This window comes from Leptosomus discolor, chromosome Z (assembly GCF_034619465.1).
Source record: "Leptosomus discolor isolate bLepDis1 chromosome Z, bLepDis1.hap2, whole genome shotgun sequence".
NCBI classification, from domain to species: domain Eukaryota; kingdom Metazoa; phylum Chordata; class Aves; order Leptosomiformes; family Leptosomidae; genus Leptosomus; species Leptosomus discolor.
This window is the reverse complement of record NC_141419.1, coordinates 51,361,850-51,381,908: the sequence shown is the minus strand read 5'-3', so window position 1 is coordinate 51,381,908 and position 20,059 is coordinate 51,361,850. Positions and strand designations below refer to the sequence as shown.

The 20,059-nt window shown below is 37.9% G+C and overlaps 1 protein-coding gene across 1 annotated transcript; it reads right to left on the bottom strand.

Annotated features, from left to right (window-relative positions):
- Positions 1-608: 608 nt before the first annotated feature.
- Positions 609-18,679, bottom strand: PCGF3 (polycomb group ring finger 3). The gene is made up of 9 exons (XM_009962166.2): positions 18,571-18,679; positions 12,052-12,148; positions 9,283-9,338; positions 8,206-8,316; positions 7,636-7,724; positions 6,365-6,502; positions 4,272-4,352; positions 2,468-2,511; positions 609-735 (listed from the first exon to the last, which is right to left on the bottom strand). The coding sequence occupies exons 1-9, from the start codon at positions 18,677-18,679 to the stop codon at positions 609-611; spliced, it is 852 nt and encodes a 283-aa protein (XP_009960468.2).
- Positions 18,680-20,059: the final 1,380 nt, after the last annotated feature.

The window sequence follows — 20,059 nt, the reverse complement described above, 5'->3', positions numbered from 1 at the left end:
GACAGATCTCACATATATATATATATATATATACACACACATATATATATATATATATATATTTGGTTTTATATATATATCTATCCTGATTAAGGCGGTTAATCAGAATGCTGTCTGGCAGCTTTAATTTTATGTCTACATCAGGTACAGCCAGTATCTGTACAGCCAGTGTCTGTATACTGAGAGTGCACAGAGAGTGGACACATAGCCCTGTTCACATTCTCTGTGCCTCAGTGGCTTAAGCTGGTCCCTTATTTACACTAGGACAGTAAAAACCACATAAACAGCTCCAGAATGGCCCAGTATGTCAGTTTGTGTATGCATCCATACCACCTGCATTCACTGTTTCATGAAAAAAACCCATAAAAATGGTAGACCCATGATCTCATTTGTTCTCTTCTGCCAGTTCAAGTAATGTTAAAGACAGAAAAAAAAGCTAAAGTACATATATGTGAGTCCACAAACAGTAAGACAAAACCACAGCCAAGTTCAATTCCAGTGCTCATATGCATGTACACACCCCACCCCCGACACAAACCCATCCAGCTGGGTGTCTGGATGTGGAGCTCTGCGTAACCCAAACATTCAAAAGTAGCTATCCCATACCCTCATCTGTAAGGACAGCAGCACTGCTTGGCCTTTGTGTGGCTCTCCTTTCCATCTCCACAGTTCAGTAGGGTCCCTTTCATTCTCTGCTCACAAACTTTTTGATTTCCTTCCCATTCACATCTGTGACTAATTAAAAATGAGCAACCCTGTTTTCAAAGGTACACACGAGTTGGAGCATCCCTTCTGCAGTAGCAGAGGTGACAAAGGAGGACTGAAGACTCCAAAGAAAGGAATAATGGGACACATGTTGAGGAATGCAGTGCTTTGAAAACTCAAGAAGAGGAAGAGGATTTAAAATGTTTGGATAAACCTCTTGCAGTGTCAGCTTCCTGGTAGCAGAAGAGGGGAAGGAGCACAGCTAGAGGAAGCAGGGCAGTTACAGGCAAACTTATTTTCTTATCCAAAGACAATTTATCAAGAAATAACAGGGTTTAATAATGGGAATAGCAAATACCATTTTCAGCCAACTGGAACACTCTTCCAAAAGTTAAAACATTAACTATCGCCAGCTGCCAATAGTATGGCATAGCCTGTTTTCAATTACTTGACACTTGTGCCAGACAAATATGCTCACAATCATACTATATATGCTGTACTGTATACAGCTTGCAGAAATCACTTTCAACTACTCTTTTTAGAAAGCCAACTATCTCAAAAAGCCTTAGAAAAAGTGCAGTGAACCCTGCTAAGTGCTATTGAGGATGCATTCTATAACATATATATATGTGTGTACAGTGTATGCACACATACATACATGCACGTCTATTACCTTGCATACGTTGGGTTGATGCAAGCAAAATTTTTCATTAAGGCCAGAGGTGCTAAAGTAAGCTTGTCTGACACACCTCCCCCCGCCCCCCCCCCCCGCCCCCAAGACAGCTGGGAATTGCACTAAAGAAAATGCTCTAGTTTCATAAGAAAACAGGTAAAGGAAATATACAGCTGCTCACAATAATCTGAGAAATTTTTCATCATGAAATGAAAACCTGCAACATCACCCAAAGTTGTACAAGAGCCTCTAGTGAGAGCAGATTCTAAATTAAAAACTGATTTCTGCAAGCCATCACTATGTAGGAAATGTTTATTTTTCAAAAAGTTCACAAATCTGGCACTTTTGATTATTTGTCATTACGTGGTGCAATTTATGCCACAGCAATATACCAGGGCACATTAAAATCTGCTGAAATTATTTCTATTACCAAATCAACATGCATAGGGGAGTATCAAAACTTTACTAAAATAAAAGTTGAGGGACAGCAACAATTGGGAAAAAATTACAAACTTAATGGTTTCCCAGATTTTCAGAAGTTTTCAATGCAGCATAATAAATTATCACCAGTCACTGTATCATTAGGTATCTTCACTGCTCTACAGAATAACTTGAATAAAGCCAATGCAATCAGGCATACTATATAAGACAGTATCATTTTGCAAAAATATAGTTTTTAAAGATTCAGAATGTGAAAAGTAACTAAATGCAACTTGGTGTCAAAAGCAACATTTTTAAATCACCCCACAACATTCTAACCTGTTTCTGTGTAACTGTAAGACATAAATCAGGCTGAGCTACATGGAACTGTGAAGTGTTTTCAGTATCTGTAAACTTAGTGCTGGTAGTGTCTTGTTGAGTTGAGACTTCTTTCTTCCGTACAAAAAAAGTATAAATATTTTCTGTCCATAAATCTAGGTAACACATGCCTAGAACAAATATTCAGAAGGACAGTCTGCAATGAAAGCCCTAAAGTCTTCCAAAATTATTCAGCTGGTTTGTGTCATGTGATTAGTGATGCACTAAGAAGGTGCCAGATGATAGTCTCTGCAAAAAACTCTGTCCAGAAGGACAATAAAGTTCTCTTACAGCAAGTCCATTTTGGGTCTGTAATGCAGCAGTAGAGGTGCTTTCTGCAAGACAGAAATACCAGATAAGTTAAGAAACAAAACCAGATCTAGTCTGTTCAGTAGGCAAAACTAGTTTCATAAACTAAAGCTTAAATGAACCATCAGAGTAACTATCTGACCTGTCAAAATTTCACCAAGAGAAAGACAAGATGCAATTTCAATTGTGGAGCTCAAAAAAAGAGCTCCTTTCTCTTTTGTCTCAGGAGCCGATCACCTTAAGATCAGTTCTACCAGGTCTCTTTAACTTGGAAAACCCACTCCCAGTAAGGAATAAATACAGATGTCTAGAAAGCAGCCTAAGATCACATGATAGTCACACTTGATTCATCTTCTGTGAATGCATCCATTGCTTTTTTATGTATAGGTAAACTTCTAACATCCACATTGTCCTGCACCAAGCAGTTCTGTGTCTCATGTAAAGAATTTCTCCTTTTTTGTTCTAGACCTCCCATCTCCCAGTTTCATTTTACATCCCCCACCTGTTTCACTTGAGAAGGCAGTTTACAGTTCCCCTTTCTATGTGACTCACAATTGCACAGACTTCCATGATAAAGGTAAACAGCAGACAACAGATCACATCAATTTGACGCTCCTGTTTGGTCCTTCCCCCCCCCCTCAAATTCCCTAACATTTGTTTTGTATCCTTTTATATTTACCTGCATTGAGCTTAAGGTGCTTACTAATCACTTGACAGGCAGAACTGTAAAGGCTTGCTTCAATCTTTTGTCATCAGTCTGTCTTCACTATCCTAAATAACCACAGTGTTGTCAGTGCACTGTTACTGCACTAACTCAAATCCCTTTCCAGGGATTCACGAACATCATATGAAACAGATTCTAGTAGGGTTCCACTCGTGACCTCTCTGCATTTCAAAGCCTGACCATTGACTTCTATCCTGTGACTCTTATACAAGTCAATTATTTTTCTACACAAAGACAGAAAAACACTTCCCTACTCCCATCTGCACCTTTTCTATATCTACATCCAAAGCCATCAAGTGGTTCTACCTCAGTGTACACTGTAAGCTTGGTCTGTGCTGCTTGTCCATTATGAATACTAACTCCTAGTTCAAATATCCCCAAATAGTCATACACTGACTATGCAGTTGTAACCTGCCTCCTAAGTGTTTAATTTTGTAATTCATTCTTACCCCCATTTCACTTGAGCTGCTTTCATTAGTGTGATAACTAATACTCAGAATGAATGGCCTACTGTTTACTCTTCAGTTTCAATGACATTATTTAAAGAAACCACACTAAGCACTTCAAAAATGTGCATTTTTAACCAGCCTTGCTTTTGCCTACTAAATGCTGCTAGAAGTTTCCTTAACCAAGGCAAACAAACATTGCAATTACTGCCACTCCTTTAGAAGTAGAACAGTCTTATCAAGCTGCAGAAGAGAACTGTGTTGAAAATTTCTGCATCACAATCAATTTCCCCACCTACATGGATTAAAACCAGTTTTACCTGAAATAGCTACAAATACTTTCATGTGGCTTCCACTTCCTTTGCCACACTTGAGAGCAATTTGACAATTGTTGAAGCGTTCCCTTTTCCCTTACAATTTAACACTTACTTCCCCCTTTCCTTCATTTTCTTGGAAACAAAATGAATACCTGGTGTTTAAGGGTGCTGTATTAGATCTTTATTAAAGTATCTTTTTATTGAGTTTGCAGTTACTGCCGTATAGTTCCAAATGATGCCTATTTTATAAACATTCTATTTGGCCACTTCATGATTTACTTGGAGCCACTGTGCCATACCTTAAATCTCCATCTAGTAACAACTACAAACTTGAGCGTGTGGTCCTTGCCAAGAATCTCTTCATTGCATAATATGTCCAGCTGACAAAACAAAGATGACAGTTAATTCATTGGTTCATAGCACATGAAAACGACATATTTCAGGTAATACTACAAATGTTTGACAAGACTTCTTTTCTCTTCAGACATTGGAACTGTTCTTCTTGAAGCTGCTCTGCAGACAAAAACAGTTATCAGAAAAGAAAAGAGAATGTCTTTTTTCAACAAAAGGTGCTGAAAGATGTCTGCGCCTGCTTAGGAAATATTGCATGAACTGGACTTAACTGATTTAGCTTCCCAAGCAGTACTACTGACCTTTCCTGAAAGCTTTACATGCTTTTAAAAAACCCCAATAAAATGTTCACTAAGACAGAATTCACAAATCCCAAAGACAGTTCTGTTATTTGACAAACTATGAAACACCAGCCAGGTGGCTTACTGTCTGCCACCTCCTTCATATACCGTATTTATGGATTTTTTGCAGATACTTAGTAGTAATTTTCAGTTTCCTATCTCAGTGTTGAAAGAACTTGGTATTAGAAAGAAACAGTGAAGATATAAACATAAAAACATGAGGATCATATGACTACTAATCAGCTGAACTACAATAGCTGAACATGAATTAAAATAGGGAACATGCATGGAAACAGTAAGTTTCACCAAGGTGGAACAACACTTTACCGCACGACCTAGAAAGGCCTGAATGTGCATGCAGTCCACTTACATGGTTTACCTAATTGGCAGTAACTCAAACCTGCAATAGCCTACAGCAATCAGCCAAGTGCCCACAAGCTTAAATCCTTGTACTATGTATCCATCACTTGGTACTGGTAGACTGATTACACCACAATTAATGTATTCTAAGCAGGTAGGGAGGGATAGCAAAGGAATAAAGAGTAGTCCTGAAAGTTTGTTGCTTCAGTGAAAGCCAAGCAGGATGTTAAATTACAGACTGGCACAGTGGAATGGAGGGCCTACACACAGCACTCCACCCCCGCCCCCAAGAGACACACCCACAGAGACACACCCACACACCCCCCCTCAAAATATCCCCTTTTGAACAGCAATGGTAGCTATGCTGCTGCTGCACTTTAGCCAGGTCTCAACCACTTCCAAGCCAGCTGACAACAAGACAGGAAGACTAACAGAGTTTGAAGACATACTCCAACCATAAGACAAGAGTGTTGGTTTGAAGCATATGAAAGCCAGGAAGGAATAGTGATACAGATGCACATTGGCTGTTGAAAAGTTTGAGCAGAAAGGTGTTAGCGCATTGGACTGGAAAGCAGATGACTTGATTTGAATTAAAAGTTTTAACAAAATTCAGTGGATCACTGACATAATGTGGGATTTGGAGAAGTCAAGCTGAAAGTCAACTGAGATGCCTACAGACTGTGACCAAGACCCAGAAAAGTGGTACACAGAGGCTGCAGTCATATGTTTGCCACTGTTAATTTTGAATCTGAACTAGGAGGAGTGCAAAGAATTGCCTTTCTTTCTGTAGTTTTTACTACAAATTCTTCCCACGATTCCAAGTATTCCCTGCAAAGGAAGGGAAGAGTAGGTATCTGATAACACTCTGGTCACTGTAGGCAGTAACTTCTGGTTGGGCTTCACTAAGAGCATATAGTTGTGAACAAAATAGTTGTGGTGATGTCTCTTAAGCTGGGTTTCTGTAGTGTTAAAGTGTTTGTTACTGCCTGTCCCTTGCACTGAGTGAAATCTCTGAAAGGGTGGGGTATACCTGACTACAAGCAGTCAAACAAACGACCTTGACATTTCAGCACATGTGGAAGCACATAACCAGTCTTTTAGCTCAACTATTTATACATGGGCATGAAAAGATGCACCAAAATTAAGCGGCAAGTCCTGTATAGGCCCAAGAAAGGACAAAAATATAACATTACATAACGTATAATTCAAGAAACAGTGTATGCCTCTGTTTTCTGTAAATAAAATCAGACTAAAAGACATTCCTTTGCAAAGGAACAATCCCACATTTTTTGTAAGGTTTTTATATCTGCAAAATAATTTAAAAAAAACTGAAATATTACCTCATTAAAAGAAGACAGGTTAAGTTTTTTGGCAATGAACTTCTTTAGATGCAAAACTGTTGCTTGTGCTGAGCAACGAATCCATTTTCTTTTCAATCCACGCAATTTGCTGCTATTGCATTCCAAGCAGATGCTTACCTTCAGGAAAAAGCAAACAGTCAGAGTTGGCTGGAACAATTTTCTGCAGTCCTCATTATGTATTCAATATGTATTTTTTGTTAATACAACAAAGTGAAAAAGTACAGTACTAGTATTCCTTAAACTGAAATGCCTGTAGTCCTATTAAAAAAAAAAATTTCTAACATCTTGCCAGTTTAGGGATAAGCACTACTGTAATAAAAACAGGCCTAGGCAAAAAAGTTCAAGAAAGAATTTTTGATGTTGGAACAACACTGCTCCAGTCCAAATTCACAGGCTGCCAATAGCTCAAGAGAACCCTGCGATAAACAGTAAGAATACTGTTGCCAGTTTTTAATAATTGCTTCTAACGTATCTTCTTGCTTTTAATGCAACTGCTAAATCCAGCTTAAAATAGAATTTTAACACATTTAAAAGATAATTTAAAGTCAAAAAAGAACAGACACAAATGAGATAACAATCTAATCCCCCCAAAAGTCTCTCCAATTTCTATGCTTCAATTCTAATTTTTTTTCTCATCCAGCTACTCATTACTTAGTCTACGCTCCTTGTGATGATTTACTTTATGAACTAAGAGGATCTAGTACTAAGCACAATTCCTTTGAAGGTTCCCTTACATTATAATGGAAAAGAAAATTAATCCAAGTTTAATTTACTCTGGACAAACATAACAGGAAAATATAAAAGGGATAGTTCATTTATCCCAAAAGGAGTTTACACTTTCAAACATGTTTTGTGTTTAAAACTTAACAGTGAACTTCCTGGCTTTCATTCTGTTTTTATGGTATAGGGCTATCATTGTCTTAGTATTAGGGGTTTAAAACAAAATAAATAGCAAGTTAGTAAAAGTGCAAAGGTTTTATGCATAAGTATTGATACACATTCAGCTCTATGTATTACAGTAACACTGGGATACACTCCCTCACACAAATATCTTTAACATATTCTCCATTCCTGCCAAAACCCAAAGATGAAACTCGTAGTTACACGAAAGCATTGGGCAACACTGCATCTTGTTTGTATCAGAGGTCAGAAAAAGTAGCTTGAAGCAGTTATTTTTCTTCTCTGTTAGCTTACCAAAGTAGGAAAGCTAAAAAAGCAAACTAAAACAGAAACACGCCCTATGAGCTCACCTGTTCGTCACTTCGGTGGTAATCATTATCTTCTTCCTGTTTTTCCTCTGAAGTTTCTTTGTTTGAATTTTCATCTGTTTTAGTTTCACCTTAGATAAGAAACCAGATATATGGGTAATACTCAGCAGCAGTTTATAATGCTAATCTGATTAAAACAGCACAGTTCAGGACTGCAATATAGAATTAAAATTTGCTTTTCCCAAATTGTGCTTATCTGCTTAGGCAACACTAGCTGCCAACAGCCCCAAGCATGAAAGAGAACAATACATACAGAGCACAACCTTCAGTTCAAATGCTAGCAGCCCAGAAGCTGGGTAATTTCACAGAGTCCCCACGTAGACACTACTACAGAGATCTCCTTTGCCAAGAATAATATGCTACGACCAGCTAAAAAGAAAGATTCTGTGCACAAATAAGGGACAAAGCAACAATCCTACACTCACTGTATTGTGCAGTGTTACAAAAATACTGTGATTGTAATAAACCAACTAAGCACATACCTCCAACAGGTCTGTTCAACAATTACTAGCTGTCACCCACCCAAGACAGAATAAATAAAGGACCATTTACCATTTCGATGGGAATCTAGGTGCTGTTTTGTAGAACATGTCTCCCCTTTGATGTCCCCTGGAACTTCCATGCCCAGTTTGTGATAAAACTCCCTTTGCTTTTTCATTTCCGCTGTTTAAAATTGTAAATATTAATCCCTGTAATAAAGTTCTAATGCAATATTTACGAAGTTATTCCAAATCCCTTCCCTCTTAAGTGAAACAGGCTTGCCAACAAGTAGTGGTATTGTCAGTATTTACTACTCTTCCATCTCTGCTATTGTATCAAGTCATGCCTCATCTTACTTTTCAGAGTTAGAATACTATAAAAGTCATCTGTATAGCTACTGTTACAGCATTCCTATGAGAACGAAACAGTATTTAAAATACATACCTTATTTTGAATCCATTCCACAATATTTTACTCAAAATTTTTTGAATTTTTATTTATAGTTCTGATTTCCAATATGCTAGAAATAATTTTTAATCTATTTAATCTTACTGATGTTGGAGAATGTTCTGGTTTTGCAGCCTAAATGGATTAAAATACTCTTATTTAAATGACAGCTGTAACATACACTAAGACAAAAAATTACTGAGCAGTTACTACAAAGTACTTCTTTAGTTGAACAGGTCCAGTCTCAAAACAGATTATGAAAACACAAACTGAAAGTTACCTGCTAAGAAAGGACTCGCACAGTACCAGAAGCTTCACTGAAACTAAAAGCTGTTCTGCATGACACTCTACCTCTGAGAATTCTAGAAAGCCGGCACAGCATGTTTAAGTATACAGTCTAACAAGAATAAACGAGAGTTACAGTGTGCCAACATTCAAAATCTGAACTACTATTCTGCTGTACATAATATTACTATTTGAAGAAATATCCCATCTTTCCTCCCCCTACTCCCACCCCCAATTACTGCTAGTACAGGTATGAAGTTAAATTAATCACTAGAAATGACACAAACAAAGGAATATAGTTTTCTGTTGTATTTTTCCTCAGTTCCCCACGCCACTTTCATCATCCAAAACTTTTTTTTTTGGTGTTAAACAAGTTTGTGCAAAACGACCTCTAAAACAGGTCATACCACAACTTACCTTCTTGGAGGCCTGGCACAAGTTTGTAAACAATATCCTGCATTGTTCTGTCATGACTAGCAAGAAAAAAACAAAATCAAAAGTTTAAGTCGACCATCTTGATTCAAAACATTTCTCTTAAAAAAATTTCCAGTACTAAATTGATGTAAAAATCTCTAAATTCACCTACGAAGAATTTTCAAATCAGTATTTATCTCAAACAAGAAAGTAACATGAAACAAATGATGAAAAAATACAGGCTAAGACAGAAACCAAATGGAACTTTGAGGAAGAACAGTCTTGGATGCGTAAAGGATGATGTCCCATGGAACATGGCCTCCTGCATCAAGGCAAGTATGTCGCTAATGACCTCAAAATTCTTTCACAACTTTGAAGTAAATTCATTTTTATTACAAAAGAACCAAAGATAGTCTGTTTCTTACCCCTACAAACTCATCTCTCACATTTTTAGATTACTTAGTTATCTTTACTAGGCTTCTCCAAAACCGCAAGAAAACAGTTCACAGAAAAAGACCACAACAATAACATTTTACTTTGCTCATAAAAGCTAACATTTTAACTGTAAGCAACACTATGTAGCTCAGAAGCATGTATAGGTAGTGTGGCTCAAACAGAAGAAAGGTAATAATCTCACTGGAACTGAAGTAGCAGGACTGGTTAAGATTCCAAACTTTAACTCCCAGCTCACCTAGACAAAATTCCGGTTTAGTCTAAAATAAGTCACTGTCTGAAAGAAACAAAATATTACCCTAAATTCCAATTGGTAAATAAAATCAGAAACATTTCAAATGTCTGTCTTGGCTCTTGCAAGGTCATTACTCAAATTGAGCTTGCAATACCAAATCCTGAATCTGACTTAAACAGGAGAGGAGGCTTACAAGAGTAGTCTCAGGCTTTTCATCACCTGACATGAGCACTGCACGGCAGTGGAGACCAGTGACCAAGTACAGAAATGGTAGCAAATCAAAAGATTTACAATCGACCATTACAATCTTTTAAGTAGCACTACAAGAAGAATCAAAATATCGTTAAGTCTAAATCCATGTAATTTTAACCACTAGCAATCCCATTTGCACAGGCTGCCATTTTCAAGTGTCACATCTTCAAAAATATTTCAACATAAATAAGTAAATCAGCCATCACTATTAGGTCAGAAGTGAGAATTTAACAGCATTCAGAAACGTGAAACAGGAGACACATTTGGCTTCCTGATTTTGCAGATGGAGATGAACAGGAGTGCAAAATCTACATTCTAAAACACATCGAGAAAACTCCTGTCAATTCCTGTTATGTATATATATATATATATAAAAATCCATATAATATCCATTATGTATATAAAAATCCATATAATATTATATATAAAATTATAATATATTATATTTATAAACATAAAATATATTATGTCTATAAAAATCTAAAAATATTATATCTATCTATCTATCTCCAGAAGTAGGACGGGCAAAGGCTGTTTCAGTCTTGAAGGGGCAGTATTTTATAACTAGTTCAGGCAAAATACTTCCTTTGAAGTGTATTCAATGACCAAAACCAAGTAGCAAATTTCTTTCTAGCTGTTCTCAACTTGATGCTGTTTCCTGGCCCTTTTTGGCACAGGAAACAAGCTTCTGAACAAAGGCACTGGTGTATTCCTGTACCTTTACAGAAGACAAACTCTTAAATGTCATTTATTCATTCTTGCATATTGGCACCTACTTGTCCCTTCAATGCATACATTCATACGGTGTATTATCAGCACATCATATAATGCATTATCAGTGTGCACTATTATTCTTCAAATGCAGAGTTGGCATAACTAGTTTCAGGCTCCTGAATGAGGATCAGCTTGAGCAATGTGTGTATAGACACTGACAGTTTTCTGCAAGTGAAGCGAAATCAGACTTATTTTCTTATAAGCACTGCTTCAGAAGTTGTTACAGAAGTAAGAAAGGCACAGTTTTAAAAGTGCCACAAATGAAGCCAAACTCCTTATAAAGGCAGGCAAAACACTACTTGATATGCAACAGCTAGTACAAACACAATCAGAATGGACTATCAGCAAAAGTTACTACAGTTCAGTAAAATGAAAGGAAAGCATAAAGGAAAATAAATGTATTTTTTTGCAAACAAAAGAGAAAACTCACAAAAACACCTTGTTAAAAAGAAAAAAAAAGGGAACTGACAAACAATACCACATCCATGTTAGGTCAGAAAGGGAGAGCCAGGGATCAAAACAGAACAAAGCACAAGATTGTTCCATTCTAGAGATTAAAGCCGCTGGTCTAATATTTTTGCTGCCATATTCTTACCTGTTCCTGTGAACTAAAGACCTTTGAAAGAGATTAACTGAACAATAGAGCTGACAATTTTTTCTCTCATTTCTCTGTCAAACACTGAAAAGTGTTATTCAAGACTAATTATTCTGAGGATTTTGTAAAACTATAATTTCTACAAATGTTTCATTTATGTAATTTTTACGACCCAAGCATACAAAATGAGGAATGACTAAATCCCACTAAAACGCACACCGAAATTAAACAGTAAAATGCATAATTTGCTTGCTCTTAAGTCTGGAAGAAGCCAACAGATGTCATGGAGTTGCAAATTCATAGCAAAGTTTGATTCCATAACTCCTCAATCACCTTCAAACTTCTTTTTAAATGTTTAACATGCTGATAAGCAACTAAGAAAATTTAGGAAAAAGCTGTGTTGTATTAAAGAGGCTGAAACAGTCTAGAGTGAAGCTAGGTGTACTTTTGTTTTCATACTTACCCAATATACTGTAATGGGTGGCTCTGATGTATAACAATTCTACAGGTTGGACAGGTGTTGTTTTCCTCCAAATATTTCACTAGGCAGCTTCTACAGACTGATAACAGAGACATCATAATTAAAAAGAAATAAAAGAAGCATAATGAAAAAAAAATGTTTGTTTTTATATAGCCACAGAAATGCACCTTAATGAAATTCACACAAAGTTAATTTGTTACATCGTATCAGCATGAGGTCTAATCATGCAGGTTTTGAATATCTTTCATTAATGTTCTTGATATAGGGAAGTGATGCACTAGAATTAAAGCATCTGCATCTAGCCAGCGTCTTCCTAATAAAGCATACCACACACAATCCCACTCCAGAATCACTCAGAACTGTGATTTTTAGCAGGTCAACATCACATTACTTGCACCATTCAGCTTGCACTGATGATATTACAGGAACTGCATGCCACTAAGATACTAAGCCTATTTGCTTTAACCATAGCCACAGACAGACGTAAAGTGTATGATTATATGAACACACAAAAAAATTATTCTAAAGTTGGATACTTTTTAAAAGAACAGAAAATTTTCATAAAGTGGATATCCAGCTGCTATTTTAATTCTAACTTTCACAGAGTACACTACAGTTAAGCTTCCACCAGAATAAAAATTACATGGGCACAGATCTTCAATATTTGTAAAAGGTCCTGACAGAAGTTGCTAAAGCAGTCATTCATTATAAAGCTGAATGCTTTTGGAACTGTCCTCATATGCATACATACACACATCCGTATCTCATTCAAAGTAGACTATTCACACTTCCCCTTCTGCCCCCACCTCCCAAAACAGTACTCATAATATATACTACTACATGATACCATGACTCACTTGAAGTTTCAACTCAAAATTGTAGAGGGGGAAAAAAAAAAAAAAAAAAAAAAAAGGGGGGGGGGGCAGGAAATATCTTTTTCTTAAACAGCAGCAGTTCCTGTAATCTTGGTATTAATGCATTCATTCTTATCACATAAAATGAAAGAATTTCTGTAACTATAGTGCCATCTACCTATCAGTCATGATGACAGTAAAATTAAATAAACACCTGTTCATATCAAAAAAACTATGCAGCAGCAAATAAAGCACAGTACATGTGTGCTTTCTGCACTGTATTTACACACTTAGGATGACTGTATTGTTGATGGTAGAGGTTAGACCAAGCCTCATAGCTTTGCACGCTAAGCACAGATCTCATACAGCAGTCTGTTCCAGTGGAGCGCCAGAGCAGTAGATCCATTTGCAAAAGTGAATCCAAACCCCAGCATTACCAAATCAAGGAAAGCAGAACCTGACAGTGGAAGCAGGGACAGGTATTCTGGGAATAGTATAGCAACATTGCCCAATTGTGTAAAGATGGGGTCAGGAAGACCAAGGCAACGCTGGAGCTGAACTTGGCAAGGGATGCAAAGAATAGTAAGAAGAGCTCCTATAGGTATGTCAGCCAGAAAATGAAGGTCAAAGAAAGTGTACCCTCCTGATGAACATGACTGGCAAACAAGTAACGGACAAGGAGGGGGTTGATGCACTCAACCTTTTTGCTTCGGTCTTCACTGGCAATCTCTCTTCCCAGACCTCTTAAGTAGATGAACCTCAAGTCAGGGACTGGGAGAGCAAAGTCCCTCCCACTGTAAGAGAAGATCAGGTTCATGACCACCTGACGAGATGCATCCCAGAGTCCTGAGAGAACTGGCCAATGTAATTGCCAAGCCACTCTCTGTGATAGTCATGGCAATTAGGTGAGGTCCCTGGTGATCAGAAAAACGGAAACACTGCACACATTTTCATAAAGTGTAGAAGGGAGGACCCTGGGAACTACTGACTACTGCCAGCCTTGCCTCTGTGTCTAGGAATATCATAAAACAGAGCCTATGCTAAGGCACATAGAGGACAGGAAGGTGATTCGAGACAGCCAGCATGGCTGGCTTGCCCACCAAGGGCAAGTCTTGTCTGACCAACGTAGTGGCCTTCTCCAACGGAGTGACTACATCAGTGGACAAGGGAAGAACTTCAGATGTCATCTATCTGAACTTCTGTAAGGCTTTCGACATGGTCCCTCACATAGGATGGACAGACTGGTGGATAAGGAATTGGCTGGATGGTCATTACTAGAGAGTACCGGTCAATGGCTCGATGTTCAGATGGAGATCAGTGATGACTGGTGTCCTTCAGATCTCTACTGGGACCAGTGCTGTTTAGCATCTTCAAGAACAGCATACAGTGGGATTTGAGTGCACCCTCAGCAAGTTTGCAGATGATGCCAAGCTGAATGGTGCTGTTGACACACCTGAGGGACAGGATACCATGCAGAGGGACCTGGACAAGCTCAAGAAGTGTGCCCATGTGACTCTTATGAGGTCCAACAAGGAAAAGGGCAAGGTCCTGCACCCGGGTCAGGGGAACTCCCAGTGTTAATATAGGCTGAGGGATGAAGGGATTGAGAGCAGCCCTGCAGAGAGGGACTTAGGGGTACTCGTGGATGAAAAGCTCGACATGAGCTGGCAATATGCGCTCACTGCCCAGAAGGTCAACTGTATCCTGGGTTGTATAAAAAGAAGCATGTCCAGCAGGGTGAGAGAGGTGATTCTCCCCCTCTACTCTGCTCTCATGACACTCCACCTGGATTACTGCTCAAGCTCTGGAGTCCTCACTACAAGACAGACGTGGACCTGTTGGTGGAGGTCCAGAGGAGGGCCAGAAGAATGATCAGAGGGATGGAACACTTCTCCTATGAGTAAAGGCTCAGAGTGTTGAGGTTGTTTAGCCTGGAGAAAAGAAGGCTACAGGAAGAATTTAGTGCGGCCTTTCAACAATTAAAGGAGGCTTATAAGGAAGATGGGGATGGGCTTTTTAACAGGGCCTGTTGCAACAGAACAAGGGGTAATGTTTTAAACTAAAAGAAGGTAGATTCAGACTAGATGTAAGGAAGAAGTTTTTTATGATCAGGGTGACGAAACACTGGAAGAGGCTACCCAGAGAGGCTGGAGATGCCCCATCCCTGGAAATATTCAAGATCGGGTTAGACAGGGCTCTGGGTAACCTGACATAGTTGAAGATGTACCTGCTTATTGCAGGGGTATTGGACTAGCTGACCTTTAAAGTCCCTTCTAACACAAACCATTCTATACTTCTATGACACCTTCTAAAACAACATCCCATTTCCGTACATCTCCCAGTTTGGACTAGGTATACACCAACTCCTCCTAAACTGAGCTCACCATAAGTCAGCTCAGGTTCTCGCAAGTTTATTAATCTAAGCACAGCATCCAAATAAATGCAACTAGATAGCTCATGGAGGGTGCTACATTCTTCTAGGTTCATTCATTTTTTCACAAGGTTGAGCTGGGATTAATAAACTCTCCTGTAACTGCAAGTCCTAGGAGTATAGGACAGCCAACATGGGAACCATTCTAGTGTCTGAAACTATAGTATTACTAATTTTTTCACCCCCTGGGATTTCCAAAGCCTCCAATCTCTGTCTACCCAGATACCTGGGCACTGATTGTAGGCTTGAACTGACATCTATATTTCCTGGTTACTTTTACAGAGCACTTAATCCTCCCTCATTTTTTAATTTTTGTTTTAACAGTTTCACTCCTCTTGAGTTTTTTAACTTCTGTATCAAGTTCAATAAATACAATTGGTCTTTCATCATCCTTATGAATCCACAAAACAACACCTTTCACAACATATGAAGCTTTCCCTTTCACAATATACAAGGACATAAACACTAATGAAACTCAAATTACAAATGTAAAAGTTTAACAAGACCTGCACAAGTTTGCTAACCTAGAATTCTAATCAAGAAATAGACGTAAACTAGGAAAGACTTAACACTGACTTACTACTAATGAATTTTTTATCTACTGACTTATAGGCCTGTCTGTCACCAACAAACTAAAGATACAGCAAAGAAACAAGTAGGAAAGGAAGCAAAAAAGCTTCTTTTCCCCTGAGTTCTGTTTTACAAAAGAAGTTGGCCCTGTGCCTCCAAAGGACCAACCCTGGTCCTCCAAACGACTGTCACCAAAGAACTCAAGAACTACATTTACTACTCAAGTGAAGAATTTCCAAATGTCTGAAGGACAGGAGACTAGAGAAGAATGAAAAAGAAAAGAAAAATGCACAGTGGTAAGCAGAAACAGAAAGAAAATTCCAAGGTGTGTAATTCGGCAGAGAATTCACTATCTCAGACAGGGCATTTCAGAATAGAGTTTTGCAAAATGTGTCTTATGAGGGGTGCCTGAGGGAACTGGCATTGTTTAGCCTAGTGAAGAGAAGGCTGAGAGGAGACGTTATGGCTCTCTACAACTACCTAAAAGGAAGATGTAGTGCGGCTAGTGTTGGTCTCTTCTCCTAAATTACTAATGACAAGAGAAGAGGAAATGGCCTCAAGTTGCACCAGGGGAGATTTAGATTGGATATTAAGAGAAACTTCTTTACTGAAAGAGTGGTTAGGCATTGGAACAGGCCGCTCAGGGAGGCGGTGGAGTCACCATCCCTGGAGGTGTTCAGAAGACATATAGACGTGGTGCTTAGGGACACAGTGGTGGGCTTGGTAGTGATAGGTTAATGGTTGGACTTGATGATCTTAAAGGTCTTTTCCAACCAAAACGATTCCATGATTCTATTAGCATTAACATACAGAATACAAATGATGCCAACATGTATAAAGTTTTTAAAAAGATGGCTGTGTGCCTTTTCTCAGAAAACTGTAATTCTACAGGATGCACACTGAAGTAGTATTCTGAAAATATAAACAATAATTTTATTGTTTATATTTTTTCTCATTATTACCAAAATAATGGAGGGAGGAGAAGCTAGGAAGCTAGCAAGGACCATTCCCTGGCTTCTGAAGCAGGCACTGCAGCACTGCGGATTAATCTAAAAATTTCCTCCATATGCAGATGTAAGAAATGGTGTAGATGATGTCAGCTGAGGGGTTTTTGTGTGTTTGTGATTCGTTTGTGGGTTTGGTTTTTTTCTTAAAGAACAATGAAAAACTACCCTCTAGCTCTATGTCAGCCATGTTAATTTGTTATAATACTAGTTTTGTGTATAATCTTGTTAATAGCAGCAGTAAAGAATCGGGGCAAAACTAAGTAGAAGTCTAGCTTAAGGATCTCTACACTCCAAAAAGAACACTATGGAAATTAAGATGTGAAAGATGCAGAAAGGACATGAGAATAACCAAAATGACATGGAAGTGTGACAAGATCTATAAATTCATTAAAGCTGATGAACACAACTTCTAAATTAAATACAATGGAAAACAATCTCCGACAAATCACGAGCATTGTATTTCCCCTTTGTAAGACATTTATGTGAAAAGTAAGTCTGCTGAAACTTCCATTTTGTGGAAATGAAACCATCAAAAAATTCCCTTCCAAGAAAAGTTTAGGACTACGAGTCCTTATCAGAAGAGTAAAATACTGTGACAAAAGCATTTTAGAACATGGGATGTTGGAACTTGCGTAGCAAATACTACATAAAGAAATTATATTCTAAGTTCTGGACAGATAAAACTGGACAAATGGAAGCTCCTGGATGACGAGGATCTGTGGTAAATTGCACAGATCTGAAAAAATACTTTTGGTAAACCCCTGTAACGTAAGGTTTAAAGCCATCGGTGTGGCTGCTATAGAGGATATTTGATGTCACTACAGCAGGCCTTCTGGACTGAAATTTAATTCCTCAGCTGATACCTACCCTGGCAAAAGAAATGGAGTATCAGAACAGATTCAAGACACAGAATAGTTTTGGACTTACCACTTTGGACTACAAGGGTGCTTCTCCTCAGAAGGAACCTTTCTGGATCTTTAGCTGGAACTGTGCTAATATGCAAGTTTTCAATCAGAGTATTGCAAACCCTAACACTCCTATATCCCACAATGTCAACAACAAAGATGCTGGGATGGACTTAGAACTTCAGGTTTCTTGAAGCCTAAGGCTTTGCCAAGTACCAGGGCATACTTCACTGAAGTGAAACTATAAACTCACAAACTAACATAACAACAACTACCTCATCAGAATATTCTGGAACAAATGCTTATTTCTAGAGTACACTACAATATACTTATTCTTTATTAATAAACTACGGCTGCTTTCTGCACAGGAACAGGAGAGCAAGAGGCATTAGGAAGGCTCCAGGTGGGGGACACATGTTATGTCAACTGTCACAGAAGAGAGAACTAGGCGTTCCACATTCCTCTAGCAGGAAGACAGACTGCATTCTTCAAAGCATACGTTACCACTAATTGTATATGGCTTCAAGTTTGTGCAGTACAGCTTTAATGTTCTCTTCATTTGCTTTGTTAAAAAGCAAATCATCTGTTAAAAAACAGTAGCGTCTAGTAAAGCATGCATTATTTTGACTGATGCACAATAGCTTTTTTAATTTCAACTAAAAATCATTAAACCATGTTGCAAATCAAGTGAAAAACAAAAACAATTTCTTTAACTTAATTATACTTCTACTTACAAGTATGTAAGCATTCTGTTACAGTAGTAGCATCAATCAGGTATCCATTGCACAGACGACAGGTTATATGGGCATTAATGTCCCAAAGCTTAATCTTTCTCGTTAGCATCTTTGGTGGCTGCAGAAAAGACATATCAAAGCAACACAGCTGTAGTGATCAGGCAAAAGTCATTTGGGAATAAATGATTAACTAGAATTAACCCTAAAGATATGTTTATATAGCTTTAGGCTCTCATATACTGTGTATGCGCATACATGCACACACCACACGATAGCACTAACTTTCAAAGGACTTCACAGAAGTGAAACAATGTAAACCCCACACTATTTTGCAAGTGAAAATTTCAGTAGCATAGAAAACAGTCTTTCTAGCATTGCTATTAATAAGTTCCTTTACCAACCAAGGGACTGGATTTATGATGAACCTCTACTATTCTAGTGATCTAAGTCATTACATTCAGTCTACTAACAGGGAAAAATTCACAAAAATTTGGAGAAAGAAAATCCTCAAAGCAATTTGAGAATTGAAAGGTCAAAATAACTAAGTTTCATTTGGCATAGTAGTTTTAACCACACTTTCAAGTGCTTGCCTGGTGCCCGCATGGTTAAAGCATAATTTTGAAGCTGTGTCTCAATAACAGAGCTGAAAAGTAAACCTTCTGAAATTCCATTTTGTTTAAATTCAAGTTAATTAAAGAACACATTACAAACTAAAACAGTCTCATTGGCAGAACTGCAGTTTGTTTTACTAAGAAACTTGAAGTAGAAAGTTTTTCTCTCTTCAGACCAAGAGATGGCATAACCACCATTAAAAGGAATAAAAATCAGAAATTGAAAATGAAACAGCTCATTTAACTTTTTCCGCAGCAACCCCAATTGCTTTTAGAGAAAACACCACACAAAGTCCATGCCTTGACAAACAGACTGCTACCTTTTAAATACAGCTATACTTTATTTTTCAAAATACATTGGAAAGAAAATTTTACTGTTATAAGTTGACAGCATTCGAGTTAATTAACAAAGCAGGCTAAACTGGCTTACAACCTACTAAATTTGGTTCTTGCATTGCAGAAGCCACCAAATTACACTGTTTTCCATTAAAACGACTTTACTGTCACTGGCTCACAAATACGAGTTCTTATCTAGCTCAGTTTGGAAACCATTTCAGAATTTGAATGGTGACACATTCCCCAAATTTCACATAGAAATATCGTAACAAGGTTGTCTGATCTTTAATTTAAATTTGCCATATTCTTTTTTCTATGTTTAATGAAGTGATACTAAGCAAAAAGACTATCAAAAGGCAAATTTTCACACCAATCTGAACTATACCAGAACCAAAAAAGTACTTTATATTCCATTATAACCTATGGAAAAGCACATCCAACACCCACCCATCAAAATGCATTGTCCTGTACAAAAATGACTAGGAAGAATTCCAGTTCTCATGGTTAAGTAGTAAATGACACAAAAATCAGACTTATTTTAT

What these genes read in the sequence shown, in the direction of transcription:
- PCGF3 (XM_009962166.2), bottom strand. Translation starts at nt 18,679, where the DNA reads ATGCTAACGAGAAAGATTAAGCTTTGGGACATTAATGCCCATATAACC. An exon ending in CACCCATTACAGTATATTGG is followed by an intron (nt 9,339 to 12,051) that starts GTAAGTATGAAA and finishes TTTTCTTGCTAG; the next exon opens with TCATGACAGAACAATGCAGG. An exon ending in AGACCCAAAATGGACTTGCT is followed by an intron (nt 736 to 2,467) that starts GTAAGAGAACTT and finishes ATTTTTAATTAG; the next exon opens with TCACAGATGTGAATGGGAAG.